Genomic DNA, 19,869 nt, shown 5'->3' with positions numbered 1-19,869 from the left:
TGATGGCTCAGTGAGAGAGCTCATGCTGTGTCACCCGGCAGGGCTGTGGCTGGTCTCCTGCAGGGGGTGAGCTCAGTGTTGAGAGTACTTTTGGTGGGCTGGAGCTTGTGTGATGAAGAGAACGGGGCTGGCTTTTCTGCAGCAGGAGAGGAGCTGCTCTGGGGCCCACCTAGGACAGAGGCAGCCCTCTGTGAGCTGGCTCAGTGACCCCTGCCACACCTGAGTGCTTATCTGTGCTCTGGCAGTGCTGGCAGAGAGTGGGGTCAAACCTCATCCTCATGGAAGGGGCCTGGGAGGAGCCACCATGGTCCCCCAGGGAAACCACCTGGGAAAAATTAACAAAAGCTGACCAAAGTCTCCTTTTCTGTCAGTGTTTGCTCTGCTCTGGGCTCAACACGTTTGGTGCTATACCCATGGCGCTTTCTCACTTGCCATGTGAGAGAGGAAAACCATTGCAACAAAGAGAACTAAAAAAAGCCAAGTTACATAAAATAAAGTTCCTTTGCTCTCTGTCTGTTGTGAAAGATTGTCATGGAAACATTTTTTTTCAGAGAATAAATTCATTTTCTGTGAATAATGTCCACAGAGCTAAGGGAAAGAGCGTATTATTTATATATAAAATCTTCATTGGAGACACCTTTTTCCAGGCTCCTGACAGTTGTAAATGTTTTCTCTTCTGTGTTTTAAATCACTACAAAGGAGGGCATTACCTGGGCCTCAAGAACAGTGGCTCACAGGGATGGGCTTGTTGGTCTTGGTCTTCCCTAAAGCCAGAGAGCTGAACTGGCATTAAATCAGGGGCACTTAGCCTTCCTTAGCTCCAGTTCTGCATGAGATGGCTAAAATGTGAAGCAGGGGCTGTTTAATGGGAAACATATCCCAGAAGCAGGGAGATGGGAGGATGTTGGCCGCCGACGTTAGGAGGGCGAGTTACGGTACTTTCCCTGAGGAAAGTCTACCCTGATAGCTGCTCCCTTGAGTTTAGAGTTTTCCTCCTGTGTTTTGGCCTGTCAGTCTTACCTTAGGAATGGGGGTCAAAAAGCCCTTCTCTGAAAAAACAGGGGGATTTTGGAAAGCAGCGCTCGATGGATATTTTTGCAAGGCAAACCCATCTGTCCCAGGCACTCAGAGACAAGATTATTCCTTGCAGGAAATGTCTCCGGCCTGGAGGCTGTTTCTGACAAGGATCTGTAAGGATTCCTCTTGGAACCTCTTAGTGCACCCTCGTGTATGTCTGTGCCTGGCTTTCTGCCACCACTACTTTCATCAGTCTCTGCATAATCTCTCCTGACTTGTGCAGATATCCTGAGAGGCCAGGGAGGTAAAAATGTGCTGCTCTCCCTCACAGCTGCCCCATTAATTAGCTGACCAAGAGAGCACTGAAAGGTTGCTGGAAGTGATTTCTTTCTGCCAAAGGCCAGACAGATCCCCACCATGACCCCCTCAAGATAAGCCATAAACCAAGTTCCTTCCCAGAGATGGGGCTGTTCTGTGTTCCTGCTCCCCAGGCAGCCTCTGGAATCTGTGCCTGGTACAAATGCTGCTGCTTTGGACATGTAGAACCAATGAAAAATGTATTTTATGGGCGTTTCTTTTCAGAGTGGCTGGGTAAAGGCACTATGTCACCCCACTTGCCTCTAAACCATCTCCTGCTGCTGGTCCCTGAGCTGTGAAAGTCTGGCTGTTCCAGGTGCCAGGGATGCTGATAAGTCAGCATCCCTGTCTGTCTCTATTGGAACAGGGAGTGACACAGAAGATGAGAGGGAAAGGGCAGCTGGCTCTGTGGAAACAGCAGAGCAGAGGTCCAGGGAAGGATAATGAGAGTTGCCTGTGGAACATGGCACAAAGTTCCCCATAAATATGATGTGAGGTAACAGACATGTTGAGGAGGAATAGCCTTGAGTTTGCCTAATTTATCTTTTGAGATGTTAATTTAAATTTTATTAAAGAGCTTTCTCTTATCAGAAGTCTCTCCCCCATGTAGGTGCTTGCAGGAAATCATTGAGTCAGTGCTTAGCATTCTCTTAATGAAATGTTTTGAGCTTCAGTCAGTTACTACAGCAAACAGTTCCTAGATCTCAAGACTGTTCTGAAGCTTCTCAGAACTCTTTCCAAAACTTCAGCATAAATTTTTAATTCCTGGATACACCAGAACTGGATAGAGCAATCTAATAATAGTCCCCAGTGCCTTGGACAGGTGTAATTAACACCTTTTTTTTTTTTACCTTACGAAATACATCCTGCTTATGCTTTTTGGGATTAAGTTTAAGTTGGCTGTGACACCAAGAGGTCTTAGGTTCATTTGCTTATCCAAAGTCCTCCTGAATCCCTTTCTAGCCTGCTAGGTGCTGTCGTGTTTGGGCTGTAGGGAATTGGTGGGATGTTGTTTTTATCCCCTGGCAATCAGATTCTTTCCCTCTAGGTTAGCAGGAATCCAGAGTACATGAGCAAATGTACTCGGAGCTACTCTCTTGTCTGGAGGAGTTTATGTGTCTCCAGGGGCTGATTTCAAGCTTTCCTGTCTGGGTCTGGCCTGCTAGCAAGGCCAGTGGCCTTCTGCCTGCTGAGACATTTATCCTGGACTCGTCTGCAGCAGCTGGGTTTGTGTATTGCTACACCCCAAACTCTTGGCTTAAAATATCTCAGCAGCAGTGACTCCTCCCTACCTTTTCTGATTGCTGATTTTTACTACAGTTAGAGCAAATGCTGAAGCACTTTTTCTTTAGTGCTTTCTTTCTTAAGACACTGGAACTTGCTGTAATAAAACCCACGTTCCTTTACTGCTCTGTAAAATTTGCTAAGCTGTAACAGAGAAAAGAATGAACTCTACCCAGAGAATGAAATTGGCATTTTCTAGTCCTTGGATTTGGTTGTGATGAACAACTTGTTCTGTGTGTGGCTGGGTGATTGCCCAAAATGAGATGCCCTCGAAAGGTTTGATTTTGGGACTGCACTGACAATTGTGCAGGCTTCAGAGTTAGGTCCGTTAAATGTGATTTGAATTGGCCACCCAAAATCACCAGCTGGTTTTGAAAAGGGAGCTCGAATTTTTGTGGTGAGAACAGTGGTAAATACAAAGCAAGCTGCAAGTGAAGCCAGACAGCTATGGCTGGAAATAAGAGAGGAAAGAAACTGAATTTATTGTCGCCTAGGGCACAGCAAAAAGAAAAAAGCTGGAGATGGACTTGCAGCACTGATGGCTGCTCTTTGTCTCGTTCTCCTGACTGAGGTTAAACTGGACAGTAAGGGTTTGTAATTTGGGTGCAGAAGTCAAGTCTCAGGCCTTGTCTTTGCCTGTGGCCCGAGCTGCAGCTCTGGACTGCATTGGCATGGGCAGGATGCTCCAGGATGGTGCTGGGAGTCAGTGCTGCTGCCTGGCCTGGCACCATGTCAGGCATGTCTGCCAGAAGGAGACTCTGGGGAAAAAGAAGAAAGAGGAAAAAAGATTAAAAAGGCAGGGGGTTGTCCCTCCAACAGTGAAGTAGTCCCTCCAATAGTTGAGGTTGCTTCTCTTGTGCTCTGTTGGTCTCCTGGCCAAATCCCACAGTTCTTGGTGGATTCTTTTTCAAACCAGTTTCCTCTCAATTCAGCCGAGCTCCCTTTGGCAACAGCCAGCAGGAGCTGCCTCCCTCTTAGAATTTGCAGGAGGAAAGAATCCAAGCGGCTGGGTAAGTGAGAAAAGCTCTTTAAAAGTCCTCAAAATGTCACACCCTGATTTTGCAAGGCCATCCCCTGTTCTCTGCAGAGCTAAACACATTATAACATTATTTGCCAAGCTGGGGCCACGGCAGTGGAAGTGTTCCTGCAGTTGTTTTTGTGGGCATCTGATCTGGGCATTGTTCAGGACCTGGAAGACTGAGGGAGGCAGCTCTGCTGCAGAGCATCCAGGCTGTGAGCTAAAGTGGCCTCTGGGCAAGCAAATTCCTCCAGGAGCACATCTTCCTGAGCTGGGGCTTTCCCAAGTGTTGCTGTCAGAGGGATGAGGATGACTTGGGCCTCTGCTGAGCACCTTGAGGTTCCTCCTGCCCCGAGCAGCAGGTGGTTGGCAGGTCTGGGAAGCTGCCCAACAGAAGCTGGTGCCTCGTCTGCATGGCCACAGGGATGGGGGCATTCCCAGGATGAGTGTGACCCCTTTCCCTACCTTGTGGCAATTCCAAACTGACAAAGTATGCAAAATGTGCATGCTCTGGTGGCAGCAGCTTTGGCTTCCAGATTTCTACAGGCAACGTTTGGTCCTTCAAGCTGTTTCTCCTCAGGTTTATTTTTTTCCCTGGGGGCCTTGCTGTGACTGTTTCTGTGCAGTTTGGTGCCAGTCAGCTTCAGCCTCCCCCGCTTCGCTCTCGCTGAGATTCTCAAGCCCTCCCCGAGCAGGAGCTGGCAGCATCCCCGTGCCCGTGCCCGTGCGTGGGGGGCACGTGCGGGTGTTTGGGTGAGGACACGTGCCCATCCCTGCTGGAGTTTCAGCCCCTCTGTCCTGCATCCTCTCCTCCAAGGAGGAGAGAGGTGCTGGCCCTGCCCTAACCCGCACTCCGGCGTGCCTGGAGGATTTTTGGAGAGAAGCAGCAATTGCTCATATGATGTGTCACACCAGAACCTTCAGGAAAGTATTTCATTCCAACAGTGTGATTCTAGGACTCAGGAACCAAAAATATGGGCTATTACTCATCTTTGTATCTCATAACAAAGAATAACCTAAACCATTTATCTATTTACATAGCAGAGGTTTAGCCAAAAGCAGAATGTCAAGAGGCACTGTTGCTACATATTGAGAGTAATTACTTGCTTTATCATTATTTTTTTTTATTTCTGTGCCAGTGTTGGCCAGGAACTCGAGTCAGGAGATAGGCACGATGCAGAAACAAAGAGCCTCTCCTTGAAGCTTGGGAGAGCAGAGCTGAGTAACTGGCATGTCTTGAGTAGGCTGTGAAAGCTCCAATGTGTTTGTTTGATGATTACCCAACATCTACAGTATTTTCTCTACCGAGTGCTTTTTCCCTTCTGCATGAATGAAATCTCCAGGTGCACACACACACATCTACCTTGCACAGGAGGCTCTGTGTGTTAAGTGTGTCTGGGCACATTCGGTCCTCGCTTGCCTTGCTCTACCTCTGGATGAACTCAAAATCAGGGGTATTTAACTAATTCAGCCCTGGGATAACTCTGTGCAAAGTTTGATCCCTGGAACAGGGTACTGCTGGAACAAATCTGCTGTTTGCACCTCTGTCAGCTGTGCAGGGGGATCTCTTGGACCTGAGGGAAGGGGTCTGGAAGGGGGAAAGGTCATTCAGGGCTGAGGTGAATCCCAATGCTGCCTTGCTTGTGTGCTGGGATTGGTGGGGTGCCTGACAAGGTACCTGTCAAAATTAGAGGAAAAGTTTGTCCTTAAGGCATAGAAAGCTAATTCCAGGTGATGGTGGAAGAGTCCTCCAGTAGTCCCATGGTTGGCTCTGTCTTCTGGTTTCAGGGGGTTGCTGCAGCTGAGCTCAGGCTGGGCAGCACATGTGGACATGTATAATGTGCTTTTTCTGTCAGTGAATTAGGGGTGACTTACCAATATGAATAATAGATTGCTGCTCCATACTGTTACCACTCCATGTTCTGTACCTTGCAGCTGTGATAAATACCAGCCTTTAACTTTTTTTTTTTTTTTTTAACTTTTGCAGAGATTGCGTTGTGCTGCCAATGTACAGCGTGGTATCTCATGTTTCTGTAACCTGTGAATTTGTTTGTCCTCACCAGAGTAACTCCTGTGGTTTGCTGTCTAAATACTCCATGCAAGCCTCTGTGCTCAGTTCCATCTCATTAGATGAAAGAATGTACTAATTTGAGTCCATTTCCATGGTGAATCACCTGAGACTTTCAGAAAGGGGTGAAATGAAGCTCTGATTTACCTGTTGTTTTATCTGATGGCTAAATGATGTCTCTTTAATGTGAGTAGTCAGGAGTGTGGGTTATGGTCCTGATGCTGCTCTGAGCTCACCCAGGCAGCTCTGGTGTGTGGTGTTCACCCTCACCTCTTTACCAGGGCTGTGGCATCAGGATGATCTTTCCATAGCAGGAGTACATTCAGCCAACAGCACACTTAGCAGTATTGGCTCCTGGCTCTTAGCACACACTAGGAAGCCCTAATTCCTGCAGTTTTACCCTTCAATTCTAAGGCATTCATGTCACAGGGGAGGTGCAGATGACCCTGAAACATTTCCAGGGATGGGGCAGCCACATCTTCTCTGAGCATCCTGTGCCAGGGCCTCACCACCCACACACCTTCCTTCCCAATATCCCACCTAACCCTTCCCTCTGGCAGTTTGAAGCCATTCCCCTTGCCTTTGTCCCAAGCCCCTCTCCAGCTCTCACAGGAGAGAAAAGGCAGAAAAAAGAAATGTGCTAGGAGAGTGGTACCAAAATGGTTTTGTTTTCCATAGTATGTTTTTATGCAAATCGTGCAAGGCCAGCACTTGACTATAGTTTAAGAAAATTGTAATGAAAAGATATCATCTCCAGTTGTGTATTCAAAGCCAGAAAAAGCTAAAAACAACACTTAAAAGTTGTAAACACCAGCCTGGAGGGTTTCTGAGTAAGCAGCTGCAATAAACGCCCAGCCTTAAGCATGTGAAGTGTTTGTGGGTGCTTAGTGGAATTGTCCCCTCTGTTCCTGATTTCTTTGCAGTAATTTTGGACTGTTGTTGTGCAAGGAAATAAAGGATGGACCAGTCAGTGGGGATTGAAGAGCAGCTCTGCTTTCTCTGACATGTGCAGCTGTGCCTGAAGCTAAGTGTGCCAGCTGAGAGGGACATCCTTTGACTTCTGGTTTTTTTTAATGGTTGCTTACACAGGGTGAGAGCAACAAGTCATTGCTGTGACAGCTAACAACCCCCTCTCCTGCTGTCTCCTTAGGTGGCAGTAAAAGTAATTGACAAGAAAAGGGCCAAGAAGGACACCTATGTCACCAAGAACCTGCGGCGGGAAGGGCAGATCCAGCAGATGATCCGCCACCCCAATATTGCCCAGCTGCTGGATATCCTGGAAACTGAGAACAGCTACTACTTGGTCATGGAGCTGTGCCCTGGGGGCAACCTGATGCACAAGATCTATGAGAAGAAGAGGCTGGAGGAACACGAAGCCCGCAAATACATCCGGCAGCTCATCCTGGCAGTGGAGCACCTCCACCGGGCAGGAGTCGTGCACAGGTAATCCGGGGGAGCCTCTCTGCTGCTGAAGTTGCTGTCATCTCCTCTGAGTGCTGTTTGTGTGTGTTGTAAGGAGCTTCCCTTGTGAAAACATGCTCCTGAGAGCTTTGTGGCTGCTCCTGGTGGTGGTGTTTGGGTGCTCCGACCTTGGCCGTGAGGCTGCACCTGCAGAAAGCATCAGCAGCTCCAGGTGAGTGCACAGGAGCTGTGCTGACTCCACTGCCAGGAGCTGGACTCCGTAATCCTCATGGATCCCTTCCAGCCCTGGATATTCTATGGTTCTGTGCCAAAAAAGATAAGGTACAGTCCAAAAGCAGGGCCCTTTCACTGCCAGCGCTCTCCAGAGCTCTGCACCAACAGGAGCTAATGAATCATGTCACCATTTCTTTGAGAAGGTGCTTGCACAAGCCTCTTGTGTCACTGGTGGAAGCACAGCAATGTGGGGGGTGAGCTGGTTTGCCCAAAGCTTGGTTCCAGGGGTTCCTGGTTCCAGTTCCAGGGTTGGCACAAAGCCTCAGTGGGACCACTGAAATCCCTGGCTCCTGCTGCCCTGCTCTTTGCATTTGTTGCATCACCTTGCATGGGATGGAGAGAGCCAGAGCTGCTGCAGTGCAGCACCACCTCCTTTCTTCAGGGCCTTCACCCACAGAATCACAGGAATTGTTGGGATATCATGGGATATGACCCCCCAGGGATCATCCAGCCCAACTCCTGGCCCTGCAGAGGACACCCCAAAATTCCCACCCTGTGCCTGGGAGCATTTTCCAATGTTCTGGGCAGAATTAGGTAATGACACACGATCCAGTTTGCTCAGAGTGCCACAGGACTCCTCATTTGGCACCTGCTGTTTGACATGTTGGCTTTGATCATTTCCAGCCTATTAATTTCAAGCATATTCCAGCCACTCCTTGAGCTCTGTGTATGAGCAGGGTGTGCATCTCCTGGCAGGGGAATACTGTGGAGTTAGGAGTCCACCTGGGCTCCAGGGGGAACAGGACAAGCTCAGGAGGGAGAAGGCTGATGAATAAAGAGTGGCTGAAGCCCCTGAGCATCAGCTGGGAGAGTGCAGGTGGGTATGTCACATGTGACTGCCTGTCCCTGTACCTCTCTCCTCTCTGTGCTCTCTGCTGCCATGGAGACAGGAGGGTGGTGGGCTGGCTGGACCTTTGGAGCCAGCATCTCTCCTCTCCTGTTCCTAGGTGTATTTATAGGGAGCTGTGCTAAGAAGGAGGCCCTGCTTTCTAAATTTGGGCCAGCTGGTGTTAAGTCTGGACTCCCACACAGTTCCCATATGATGCTGAGCAAGTTGTGTGGGCCCCATCCATCCTTTTGGGTTCTGTGGGCACACTGCAGGAGCCAGACATCTGAATGCTTTTCAGGATCTGGCTCTGCAGCTCCTTGGCTCCACTGGCTGTGCAGGAGGTGGGGAGCTGCCCACAGTCATCCCTTCCAGCTGTGCCCAGCTGTGTGCTGAGCTGCCCACCACTGTGCAGCGTGGGTGCAGCTGCCTCCCTGGAGCTCCACGTGCTCTGAAAGCTGCCTTTTGCTTGTCTTGGGTCTCTGTGTGTTCCCTGTGATCCATCAGGGATAACTGCCATGTGCACAGGCCGCCTCTGGTCTCACTTCGAGCTGTATTTCAGGTACTGTAACATAAATATTTGAGCAGCCACCAGGTTCTCAGTCAGCCTCAAAACTGCTGGTCTCTTTAAATCATTAAGTTCACAGTTCGGGGCAGGGACCAGGAAGAAGTTTGCTTAATGCTTTCAGGGATCAGTTGATACCCAGTATTTAGAGAGAGAGAGACATAAAGGAAATAAATGAAGTTTCTGAGATGGGCAGAGGAAAACAAGGCAGGATCAGATGAACACGTCAAGCTTTAAAGAGCAGGACTGGGTCAGCAGCAGCAATTCCTCTCCCTGAAAAATTCACCTTCTGCACAGAGGCCAAGGCATTTACAGGGGGCTGGCAGGCTTAGCTTTGATCCCATTCTTCTTCACAGAGGACTCAAACCCACATTTTGTACAAAAATAGCTTGTTCCCTAAGCACAGGTTGGAATCAACAGGCTGTGGTGGTGAGAAGGAGGCTAGGCTTTGGGCCAGGGAGAGCCCGAGTTCCTGTGTGGATGCTGAGTTCCTGGGTGGATGCTGAGTTCACCTGTGGATGCTGCAGGTTTGGCTCTCTCCCCTCCCCTCTCTGGTGCCCCTGTGACCTTATCACAGCTGCAGAGGCTGTGGGAGGAGGCAGCAGCAGCCCTGAGAGCAGTGTGACAGAGCTGGCCTTCCTCTGGCAGCTGAGCTCAGTCCGTCCAGCCCTGTGGGTGTTGAATTAATCCCTGCCCCACAGGCAGCCTCCTCCATCCACCCTGTTTCTCAGATCACTGAGCTGCTTCCTGGGAGGCTTCTACGCAGTGAATGAGCTGGTCTAATTCTGCCCAAACTGATAAAACTTCACAGAATCATATCTGCAAGTATTTTCTCTGGCTTAACCCATTCAATGAGTTGCCTTCTTCTGCAAGGAAAGAGTAGAGAGCAGTGCAGAGAGGCAGGAAAAGCCCTGGTGGTGTGATCTGGATTTATTCTCCTGCCTCTCTCTGAACAAATGAGGGAGGAAAACTAACAATTACCTCAGGAGTTGTCCTTCAGCATCTCGGGCCTCTGACTGTGGCAGCTCTAAAAACAGGCTGCTCAATCAGCTACTGAGGGAGGAAAAAAATAGTGCAGGAGTCTGATTCATTCTCTGCCTGGCTGCAGTGGCACTGTTCCCTTGTTGTTGTTGTTGTTGTTGTTATTTTTACAGCAGGTAAAAATACCAGCACTTCCATGTGCATGGTGATCCGGGGGTGTTGGACTTGGCCACGTGTGGACCAAGCTGCAGCATCCTCAGCCAGAAAAGGGGCTGCTGATTGTCCCTCCAAATGCCTCCCATGGAATGGGACAGGGCCCTGAAAAGCTTTTTGATGGAGTTTTTTACTTTATTGCAAACAAAGAAATCGCAGGTTTTGTCTGTGTTATTTGGGGAACGGTGTAGATTGCTTACCCTGCTCCACTTGGGATAAAAAAGCCCAGATGGAATGAAAGTTGCATGGAATTAGCTGATGTTGTTTGCTGAGTATTGCTCAGAAAGCTGCATGGCTCACAGTCCAGACTTGGCACGGCAGAGGAATGCTCAGATCACTGCTCTGTGGACAAGAGCAGGACTCAGGATTCAGTGGAGGTGCTTTTGTTAAGAGGCACTGTTGTGTGAACAGCCTAAAATTAAAGAACTTCAAGAAACCTCATTTTTATTTAGAGGTGTAAAAATACCCCCAAACTCATTTTTGACTGCGTAGATGTATTTTAAAATTCTAAATATGTCATCTGCTGAGGTGGGTGAAGTCTGCAAGTTCTAGAGTGCAGAAGCTGCTGCATCTTTGGTGAGGGGTGCCCAAGGTTCAGAGCTCCTGGGCTGTTCCACTGAGAGCAAAATGCCACTATTCTATTTATAATTTCATGTTATCATTTGGGTTGCTTTTCCTCTATCAGGAGTGCTGGTTGGTTGCTGCTAAAAATACACTTGCAACAAGCTGTGAATCAGGTAGGAATATTTATCTTTTCCTCTGACAGAGGAAAATAGAACCAAATGGCGGGGTCTGGTGAAGCTTTCTCTTGGCAGAGGGTGTTTACACAGGTCCTTGTGCTGTCAAAAAGCAGCATGAGCAATAAGCCCTCTGGGAGCACAAAGACAGCAGGGAAAATGAAGTGAAAGTCTTGGTGCGTGCCACTGCATCCCACAGGAAATTCTCAACAACCCTTTTAAAGTCATTTTAACAAACCTCAGTCCCATTCAATGCAATTACTGTCAGGTTGTCAAAGAAAAGAATTGAATGGTGTATTGGTAGCAAAGATGGCTTGCTGCATTCCCCTTTTTCTGCCCTCCTGGCAGCAGATTCCTGCCTTCCACTGCCATTTGGTGATGATAAGCAGGTAAGGAGTTTGAAAGATATGAAAAACCCCGGAGTTCTGGGCAGAGCTGGGTGGTGCCACACAATCCAGTTTGCTCAGAGTGCCACAGGATTCCTCATTTGGTACCTGCTGTTTGACATGTTGGCTTTGATAACTTCCAGCCTATTAATTTTAAGTGCCAGGAGTCTGGCTGCTGATGCAATATTTATGACAGATCCTGCTCTGCAGAACAAACTCTGCTCTTGAAGCACGGAGCTGGCTCATTTTCTACTTCATTTCAGATCTCAGAATTACCTTTGGGCATTCTCTCTTGGAGTGCTCTGGTGTAAACAAACTAAACGTTATTTCAGTGAAGACAATGGGCCAGACTCCTCTTTTACAGAGGCAGCCACATGGAATCCAGTGATAGAAGACCTGGGCTCAGTAATATTTTGATATCAAAGCCTTTGAAATGCACACTGCTGCATAAATGTGTTGATGAACCCAAATCTCTGCAACCTCTCCAGCTCTTGCAGAAAGCTTGAAAATGGCCTTGATGGTTGATGGTTTTAAGGAGTGATTTTCTGTGGTGCTGTTCTGATTAAAAATAAGATTCAGGAGAGAGCAGCCAGCCACTGCTGCTGTGCAGCTGCTTGCTGGTAAAGCCTTCCTTCTCATCCTTCCTCCCCCAGACAAGAAATAAAGTGTGAAATGCAAAACTTCCTTTTTGCAGCCTGCTGCCTGCCATGGCATGGAATAAACTGCTATGGGAGCAGCTGATGGGGTCACTTGCTCCAGGGATTCACTTGTGTTCCTCTCTGGAGGCACTTGGCATTCCCAGAGTGGTCCAAAGAGATAAACCAGCCCCATCGACAGCAGGGCAAACTCCCAAAGAAACTCAGCCCACAGAGATGGTGTATTTTCAATCCAGGGAATGCCAACTGTGTGCTGCCAGCTCCACAAGCTGAGGAGACATAAATATCTGCTGTGGGGATGCAGCCTGGCCTTCTTTGCCTTCATTATTCCTAGATTTGACTAACTTGTCCCATAGTTAGACACTCCCACATCAGGGAACTGATCCCTTAGGCAAAGGTGGCACTTCTTGTTCCTTTTGCATTTAATGCCTGAGACTATATTTAAGTTTTTCAGCAATGAATACTGAGAATTTGCTTATGGGGGGGAAACCCATAAATAATCCTTTAGTAGTTAGTTAGTTAGTTTGTTTGTTTGTTTTTTGAGGAGCTGTGACAGTGAAAGAACCAGATCAGATTTACTTCAGGGAGGGAAACTGAAAGCGTCCAGAGTTCCTGCTCTGCTGCAGTGAAAAAAGAAACACCTTTGCCCTCAAAAGTGTTTGGAGGCCTGCATTTCTTGCAGTGTGGGATAAAGGGTTTGAAACATGAAAGGCAAGTAAGACACTCAGTGAAAGTTGGTGAAAGGTCTGGAGCACAAGCCTTAGGAGCAGCTCAGATGAGCCTCTTTTTGTAAAAGACAAATGAAGTTTGTATTGGGCAGCACTGACGTAATAAAGCATTTAGGATGTTCAGGGAGATGGGTCCTGAAGCAGGAGTGCAACCACCACAAAGGGAGATGTGGGAAAGCTCCTGTTGTCCTGGCTCCTGGTATTGGTGCAGAAATCTGAGCTTTCCTGTTGGGGTGGACAGAAACTGTGGTGCAGATGGACCATCAGATCAGTTACCACTCACTGGCAGATCTGATGAGAACAGACAGATGGGTAAACAGCTTTAACCAGGTCTGACTGCACTCTGTGCTGAGGCAATATTTACATTTCTATCTTTTTCCTCTCATGGCTTTAAAACGCCCTGTAATATTTACCTTTTGTTTCTTTACCTTGAATCCTTTAAAATACATTTTCTGGTGTTCTGGTTAGCCCCCCCTGTCACTCATTGTTCTCCTGATTGCCCTGATGTCTTTTCTCCTTAACTTACAGCTTGCATTTTTCCCCTTTTCTTGCCTTTAAAGTCTTGCTTCTTCTCAGCTAATATTTCATATACTCAGAGCTTCCAAATGCTCTTTCTCTTTGCTTTGAGTTGCTGTATTGAGCATTGCAGTGCTTCTGTTGATTTCAGTTTCATTTGGGATTTTAGAGGTGGGGGGGCTTTGTTTTGTACTTTTTTGTCTTTCCCAGACTGGGTTTTTTTTTAAGTCTCTCCCGTTTAGTTCCCAGCCCTGATATTTTAGGTGGGGTTCTCTCCTCAGAGGGGCAGAATCCCCCCTTCACCTTCTTCACCTTCTGCTTTTAATGCAGAAAATCCCTCCTGTGTAGGTCCTTGTGGTCCCTCTGAAGAAGTGAGGGTCATCCTACCTACTCTTCTGCCTCTGTTTGTTTGAAACACAGCATGGGCATTAAAGGAAACAAAGAGGAACATCTTGGAAAATACTCTGAGTCTTTCTTTCACAGGAGATCCCTCCTTGTGGAAGTGCTTGGCTTGCTTTGGTTGGGTTCCTTGTCTAGTTTTATTAAGCCTGATATCTCCATCTGTGATGGAGGTGTTTTTCTTCACTGCCTTTGCCTCACAAAGACAAAACACCATGGATGTCACTGACTTCCCATAATTATAGCTGATGGCTTTATTAGCCAGATTTTTCCTTTCTCTTTTTTTCTGCTGGGAGAAGCATCCCTGTGGATATTCCAGCATGCTGATTGTTCCAGTTATTTCCTGTCTGGATGGGGGCAAAAAATCTGTGTGTTGAAGACTTAGCCAACTGCTAGAAATCTGCTACACAACGAGTTGTGTGGCAACCAAATTTATATTTTTCACATTGTACTTAGTGCTCAGGCTGCTCAGCTTGGGCTTTTGGGGTGATTTTCTGGGTGGCATTGGACAAACCATTGGACAAACCATTTTCATCCCTCAGCCTGTGGTGTGTGGGAATAGCTGTGGTGATCTCTGCAAGGAGTTTGGGTGCTCACGGTGGGCTGATTCTGTCTCTCCTGTAGACACAGGACATTTGACTCCTCAGAGCTCAGGTTTGTCCTGCAGCTGGGGCCTTGGGCTGTGAGGAGTAAGGAGAAATTGACCTCCAGTTCCCAAAACATGCTTAAAATTTTTCCAGTTCGTAAGTTTTCTGTAAACTTCCAGTACTTAAGGAACTCGAAGAGCCTGGTTAATTACAGGATGTACTGGCAAGTGCTTGTAATGTCATTTTGTGCCTGAAGAATAGGTGGGAAGCAGAGTGTGAAAGCACTGTTAATTTTGGGCAGGATGGATGGGGCTTTCTGCTTTCACTGTGGAACTATGTGTGCTGCTTTCATTATACATTTGGTTATATACAAGCCTTGTACATACACTGATGGGAGTCAGGCAAATCTGCTTCATTATTTTGGAGACTCACTCAAAATATTTTCTTTCTTTCAGAGACTTGAAGATAGAAAATCTGTTGCTAGATGAAGACAACAATATCAAGCTTATTGGTATGTAACCAGTTTGGCAATTCCAGTAATTAAAATTGTTAGTTTTATAAAGAGAGTTTTTGAGGCTTCATAATCCTCCATGTGACAACTGCTAATGTTGCTGCAGAGTGGAGCTGAGAGAGTATAGATAGCAATCAAGCTGTTCCTGACAGCATTTTGTGAAAAAAAATTGATCCAAATAATTCAGATTTAACTGAGTATGAGAATAATCCTACATCTTAAACCCACATCTTTCATACTCAAATAGGGAGCTTGGTGAGGAATTTAAGAATTGACACCACAGAAGTGGTTTATTTTATTATCTTGGTCGTTTCTTATTTGCTAAGGGCTGGATTCTGCCCCCGTGAGCATATGCTTCCACTGAAGTCAGTGGGAGTTGCACACATTTTTAGCAGCTGGCAAAATGTGGGCCTTTATTTATATTTGTTAAATTTGCTTCCAGCACCCAGGACAAAATTGGTTTAGAGGGCTGTTAAAGAATAAAAAAGATCAACGGTGCAGCCTCGATTGTGTTTAGGTATCACTTGTATGTGGTGCTTGATTCATTCAAGCTGTGCAGGCATTTTAGATTAATCATTGGTGGGGATAGTCTCTCACTGCCTTGCATAACTCCCATTAATGTTAATGTGGGCATTGAAAAGAAAATATTCCTTTCATAAAAGAAATGCCAAACATCTGTTTGTGTTCCTTCCCGTGCCTACAGTCTTGCCAACAGCAGTGTCTGTGGCTGCAGACTTAAAAACTCAACTGGCTCTCTTCAAAAAGTTTCATGGGCTGGAAAGTGGTGAGACAACCACTTAGCATTCAAACATCCAGGTCCAGTGGACACTCACTGTGACATGTACAGTACCTGCATCTCCAAGCAGACAGGGGGTGGATGACCAATGGAGTCTGAAATACCCAGGTGTCACCTTGGGAATTCAGTTTTGGAAATGCCACCCTGACTTCCAGGGATTGCTCTGTAGCAAATCAGCCTTCTGGGAAAATAACAGCAGAGAGAACTCTGTTTTACATCAGCTGAGGGTCAGGAGGACACTGATAAGTGGCCATGAATCATTCACCAGGGCTGATGTATACCACCCATCATCCTGATTTAGCAGATAAGCCAGACCAGATGGTTTACACCACATCTGATGGGTTTAAAGAACTCACATCACTTCCCTGTTATTGGGTGTCTGCTGAGAGCTTGACATCTGAACCAAGCCCTTCCCAGATGATACATATACAGTTAAAACTCACGTGCCAAAAAAAATCACTCCAGGCCCGTTCCTGCAGTTTGCTTTGGCTGCATGGAAGGGTCTCCTCGCAGTGGGTGGTGAGGGAAGGATAGAAAAAAGAGAAGTTTGGTCTTCCACAGCCTCAATAAATTGTCCTCAGCTCTGCAGCCTGATGTTCAGGCAAAACAGATAGCAGTGTATGCTAAAACAAAGCAATTAAATCCCATCACCCAGCTGAGGGTGTTGCAGCAAAAGAAAGGCTGCAATATTTTGTGTATCCTGCCTTACTAGAAATGTGTGTCATCACATAGTCCTTCCCAGGAAGGTTCTTCAGGAGTGAAGAACATGTTTGGAGGGATTAAAGTGCTGCTTTCCATGACTAGGAGGAGAGACTTTGAGCTACAAAACCATCTCACGTTACCTGCTGTGGGGCAAGAGCTTGGTCTCCGTGATTTGTACAGCAGCAAACACAGGAGTAGCTGATAAAAATCAAAATGTTGTTCTTCTAATAGCTGTGTAAGGAAGAACAAAAGGTGAAATGAAGATTGAAGATGGGATATTGAAGTCACTGCTTGTTCATGCATTTCAGTGAGACCTGGATGCCTTGAGCCCTCAGCTGCTCCAAGGGCACCTTGGATTCGTTCCTCCTTTTGGCTGCCTGACAGGGTGGTTTAGAACCTGCTCTTAGATATTCTTGGAAGAATTCCCTGTGAGAGGACTTACTCTTATCAGTCTGTTAATCAGATTGAAGAACATCAGGATTGGAACTGTTGGAAGGAACTCACTCCCTGTTATCTCCCAGCCCACATGGTCGGTGCCACAGACCACGCAGAGTTCTTGGTGTCCTGCTGGGACACCCAGCTCTGCTGAGCTCTGTGGAGCTCTGCTGGTCCAGGAGCTTGTGTTTCACAGCTGTTCCCCTGTTCTGACTGGCAGAGCTCCAGGGATGGCCCTGCATCCACAGCTTGGTGTGGATTCCCTGGAGGCATTGAGGGGGAGCAGAGCAATGCGTGGCACGAGCAGTGGGGGTGATGAAGCTCCCATGTGGAAATATTTGCTTTGGGAAAACCAAGTGTGGCCTTAGATGTGAATTCTGTCATTTGCTAGGCTTCTTGAAAGGCAGAGACAGGCAGTGGCAGTGAGGTTATCAGTACTGTTCTCATTGAGATCAGCAGTGCATCCTTAATAAAAATAATGAAAATCACACTGTGATCACCATGTGCTGACACAGTGTTAATAGCAACATCCTCATTTCCATGGCTATGAAACCCCTGTCCCCAGCATGCTCCTATTTGCACACATCCTGCATTTCAACAGGGATAAAAAAGGCATAGCAGCTGTAATGAGTGAGCTGAAGAAAGTGAATAAGGGCTTGACAATTGAAGCAAATAAGAGAATGAAGACCTCTTATAGAGTACCCTTCATTGATACTGATGAAGGGCTGCTGATTGACACCGTGACAGAATACAGCCCCTGTATGCTGTGATTGTAAAACATTACAGTGCACTCAAGTCATTTGGAGCTGGCATGACACAGCAGGGTAAGGACCAGGAACAGTACTGTGTGGAGATGCTATTTCTAGGAGTTTTATAAAGTATTTTACAGCTGACAGATCTCATCTCAGGCCACAGGTAATGAACACATTAATTAAGGTAATGGATCCTCCGCAGTATTTGTAGAAGCCCCAGGGATGATTAAGCAGTGCCCAGAGATAATTTTTTTCCATCAGAGGCAAGAAATAATCTTGATTCTCCCTTCAGTTTTGGCAGTGCTCTCCAGGAAAACCCCTCTTTAGCTGTGAGAGATGTGACTCCTGTCCCCCTGTGCCATCCTGTCCCTCAGAGATGCAGCCAGTCAAGTGCAAAGCACTGTTGCCACCATTTAGGCACTTCCAGTCACTGTGATAATTACTTTTTTTTTTTGGTAGGAGGTTTTGTATCTTCGCCTGGTTTAGTGAGGGAATGAGGCTTATGTGTCTGCCCTGTCAGGGTACTTCTAATACCTTGAGGAACTCCTCAGATTTCAGCCAAATTTTATTTTCAGCAGGGTGAAAGCTGAGGGGCAGGCCAGCACTACAAGTCCAGTGCAAATAAGTGTAAGGGAAGGAAAAGAGCCACAAATTGATGCCTGAGAGAGGATATTGAGGAACTAATCCAATGTCAATATTCTTAACAGTTACGGTTTTCAGACATTCACAGAATATTCTGAGTTGGAGAGGGCCCACAAGGACCCATGAGTCCAACTCTTAATAAATGGGATTTGTTGTTCCCTAAACCCATCCTGAGGTGGCTCTGGGCCTGGGACAAGCTCAGAGCTGGTTGTTGCCATCCAGCTGCCAGTGAAATGGAGCTGCTCTGTGTATGAAATGGAAAATTGGGCGTGTTCTAAGGCTCTTCTTATTGTTTAGGGGAGCCTTTGGTTATTTAGCACTTCGCAGAAGCAAATTACATCAAATTTTTGCATGTGGGTGAGTTTTTTTTCCTCCTCAGGGAGTTCATTGCTTAGCTTTTGGGGGAAAAAAAGTTATTTCTTTTAAACTTGTGTTCTAGCACAGTTTGACTGTGTCTCTCTTTCATAACTGTGTCTCTGCTTTTCACAGACTTTGGATTGAGCAACTGTGCAGGAATTTTGGGTTATTCTGATCCCTTCAGCACCCAGTGTGGGAGCCCAGCATATGCAGCCCCTGAACTTCTGGCAAGGAAGAAATACGGGCCCAAAATAGACGTTTGGTCCATGTGAGTTACTTCTCGAGTTTATAATTGTTACTGCAAAGAGCAGGGACATCTCCAGCTGGATCAGGTGCCTCAGGGCTCCATTCAGCCTGACCTGAAATGGTCTCAGAGATGGGGCATCAACCCTGTAATGACTGCCAGACATTAAAGATGAACTGCAGTCTCCAAAATCTAAATTTTTCCCTTGTTCCAGATCATATTGGTTTCTTTTCATGCCTGTTTCCTTCCAGTGGGGTGAACATGTATGCCATGCTGACCGGAACATTACCCTTCACTGTGGAGCCATTCAGCCTGAGAGCCTTGTACCAAAAGATGGTGGACAAAGAGATGAACCCCTTTCCCACCCAGCTCTCCTCAGGTAACCCAGGGGGGTGGAGCCAGCAGGTCAGAGCTGTTCCATGGGATTTTGGCTCCTGAGTCATGCTGCTAATTGTGCTAATTGGGAAAAGCTCCTTTTCTTCATTTTGTCCTGTTCAAGACCTGCAAGAGTTGATTTAGCAGAATTACTCATTTTGCTTTGACTTCTGGAGGAGCACCAAGTTGTGCTGAATATAAGAGAAGGAACAAGGCTGTGAAATTCTGTGGGGCAGCTTTTGCAGAGCAGTTGGTCAGTTTTGTACATCCAGAAGATTCTAGCATAGGGTAAGGATTCATGAACAGATCATTTTGGAATAACAGATTCCTGGGCTTTATCATGACTGGGGTTGAGTGACAAACTGCCTCAAATGACTTCACGTTTATTATGGAATAATGACATGCACTCAAGAAAGTTATTTTGGGACAGCCACCTGGGATAACCTCTGTGTGTTCACAAAATGCAAAATAGTTGGTGTATTAGTATTAGAAATACTAATTCCTGCTTCAGAGCCATGTCACTAGGCAACAGAATCACTTTTCAGCTTGCAGCAAGGCCACTGTCAGCATTTGGAGCAAGCTCTGTTTGGTAGCTGGCTTTTATATTTTTATGCCAAATTTGTTGTCTGTGGAGAGCTTCTGTCTCCTTCCCTGGCAGTCTGTTTGCAAAGGGCTTTGGATAAAATTAAAAGATCCCAAATACAAAAAGGGAATGGAGACCGTTGTTAGAGGGTTTAAAAGGAAACCCTTGGGAGCTGAGTCATGAGGTGAATTCTCCAAACACAGATTTAGGGTTCCACCTTCCACCCTGTACAAGGCCAGACCCTGAGTAGCCAAAAAAATAACATTGCTTTTTCACAGGCTTGTTTTTGCTGTTTCATTCATTCCACCATTTAACAGTGGAAATCAGATTTTCTCCATTTTCAGCATCTGTAGCTCACTTGACACTGTGGAAGGCAGGATTTTGTTTATCCTGTGAGAGCTCTAGCAGCCTGAACTTGCAGAAGTGATAGCAAATTAAT

The 19,869-nt window shown here is 46.7% G+C and overlaps 1 protein-coding gene across 2 annotated transcripts in view; it reads left to right on the top strand.

Moving 5' to 3' along the window:
* Positions 1 to 19,869, top strand: part of HUNK (hormonally up-regulated Neu-associated kinase) — a 41,609-nt gene that overhangs the window by 6,535 nt on the left and 15,205 nt on the right. For both annotated transcript variants that reach the window (XM_012570010.5, XM_030264261.4), the window contains exons 2-5: positions 6,895 to 7,187; positions 14,489 to 14,544; positions 18,361 to 18,496; positions 18,724 to 18,851. In XM_012570010.5, coding sequence (XP_012425464.4) covers positions 6,895 to 7,187; positions 14,489 to 14,544; positions 18,361 to 18,496; positions 18,724 to 18,851 — 613 coding nt within the window. The remainder of the gene's footprint in view (positions 1 to 6,894; positions 7,188 to 14,488; positions 14,545 to 18,360; positions 18,497 to 18,723; positions 18,852 to 19,869) is intronic.

This window comes from Taeniopygia guttata, chromosome 1 (genome assembly GCF_048771995.1).
Source record: "Taeniopygia guttata chromosome 1, bTaeGut7.mat, whole genome shotgun sequence".
In the NCBI taxonomy this organism is placed as follows: domain Eukaryota; kingdom Metazoa; phylum Chordata; class Aves; order Passeriformes; family Estrildidae; genus Taeniopygia; species Taeniopygia guttata.
The sequence above is the reverse complement of the archived record's forward strand: the minus strand, read 5'-3'. Positions and strand labels throughout refer to the sequence as shown.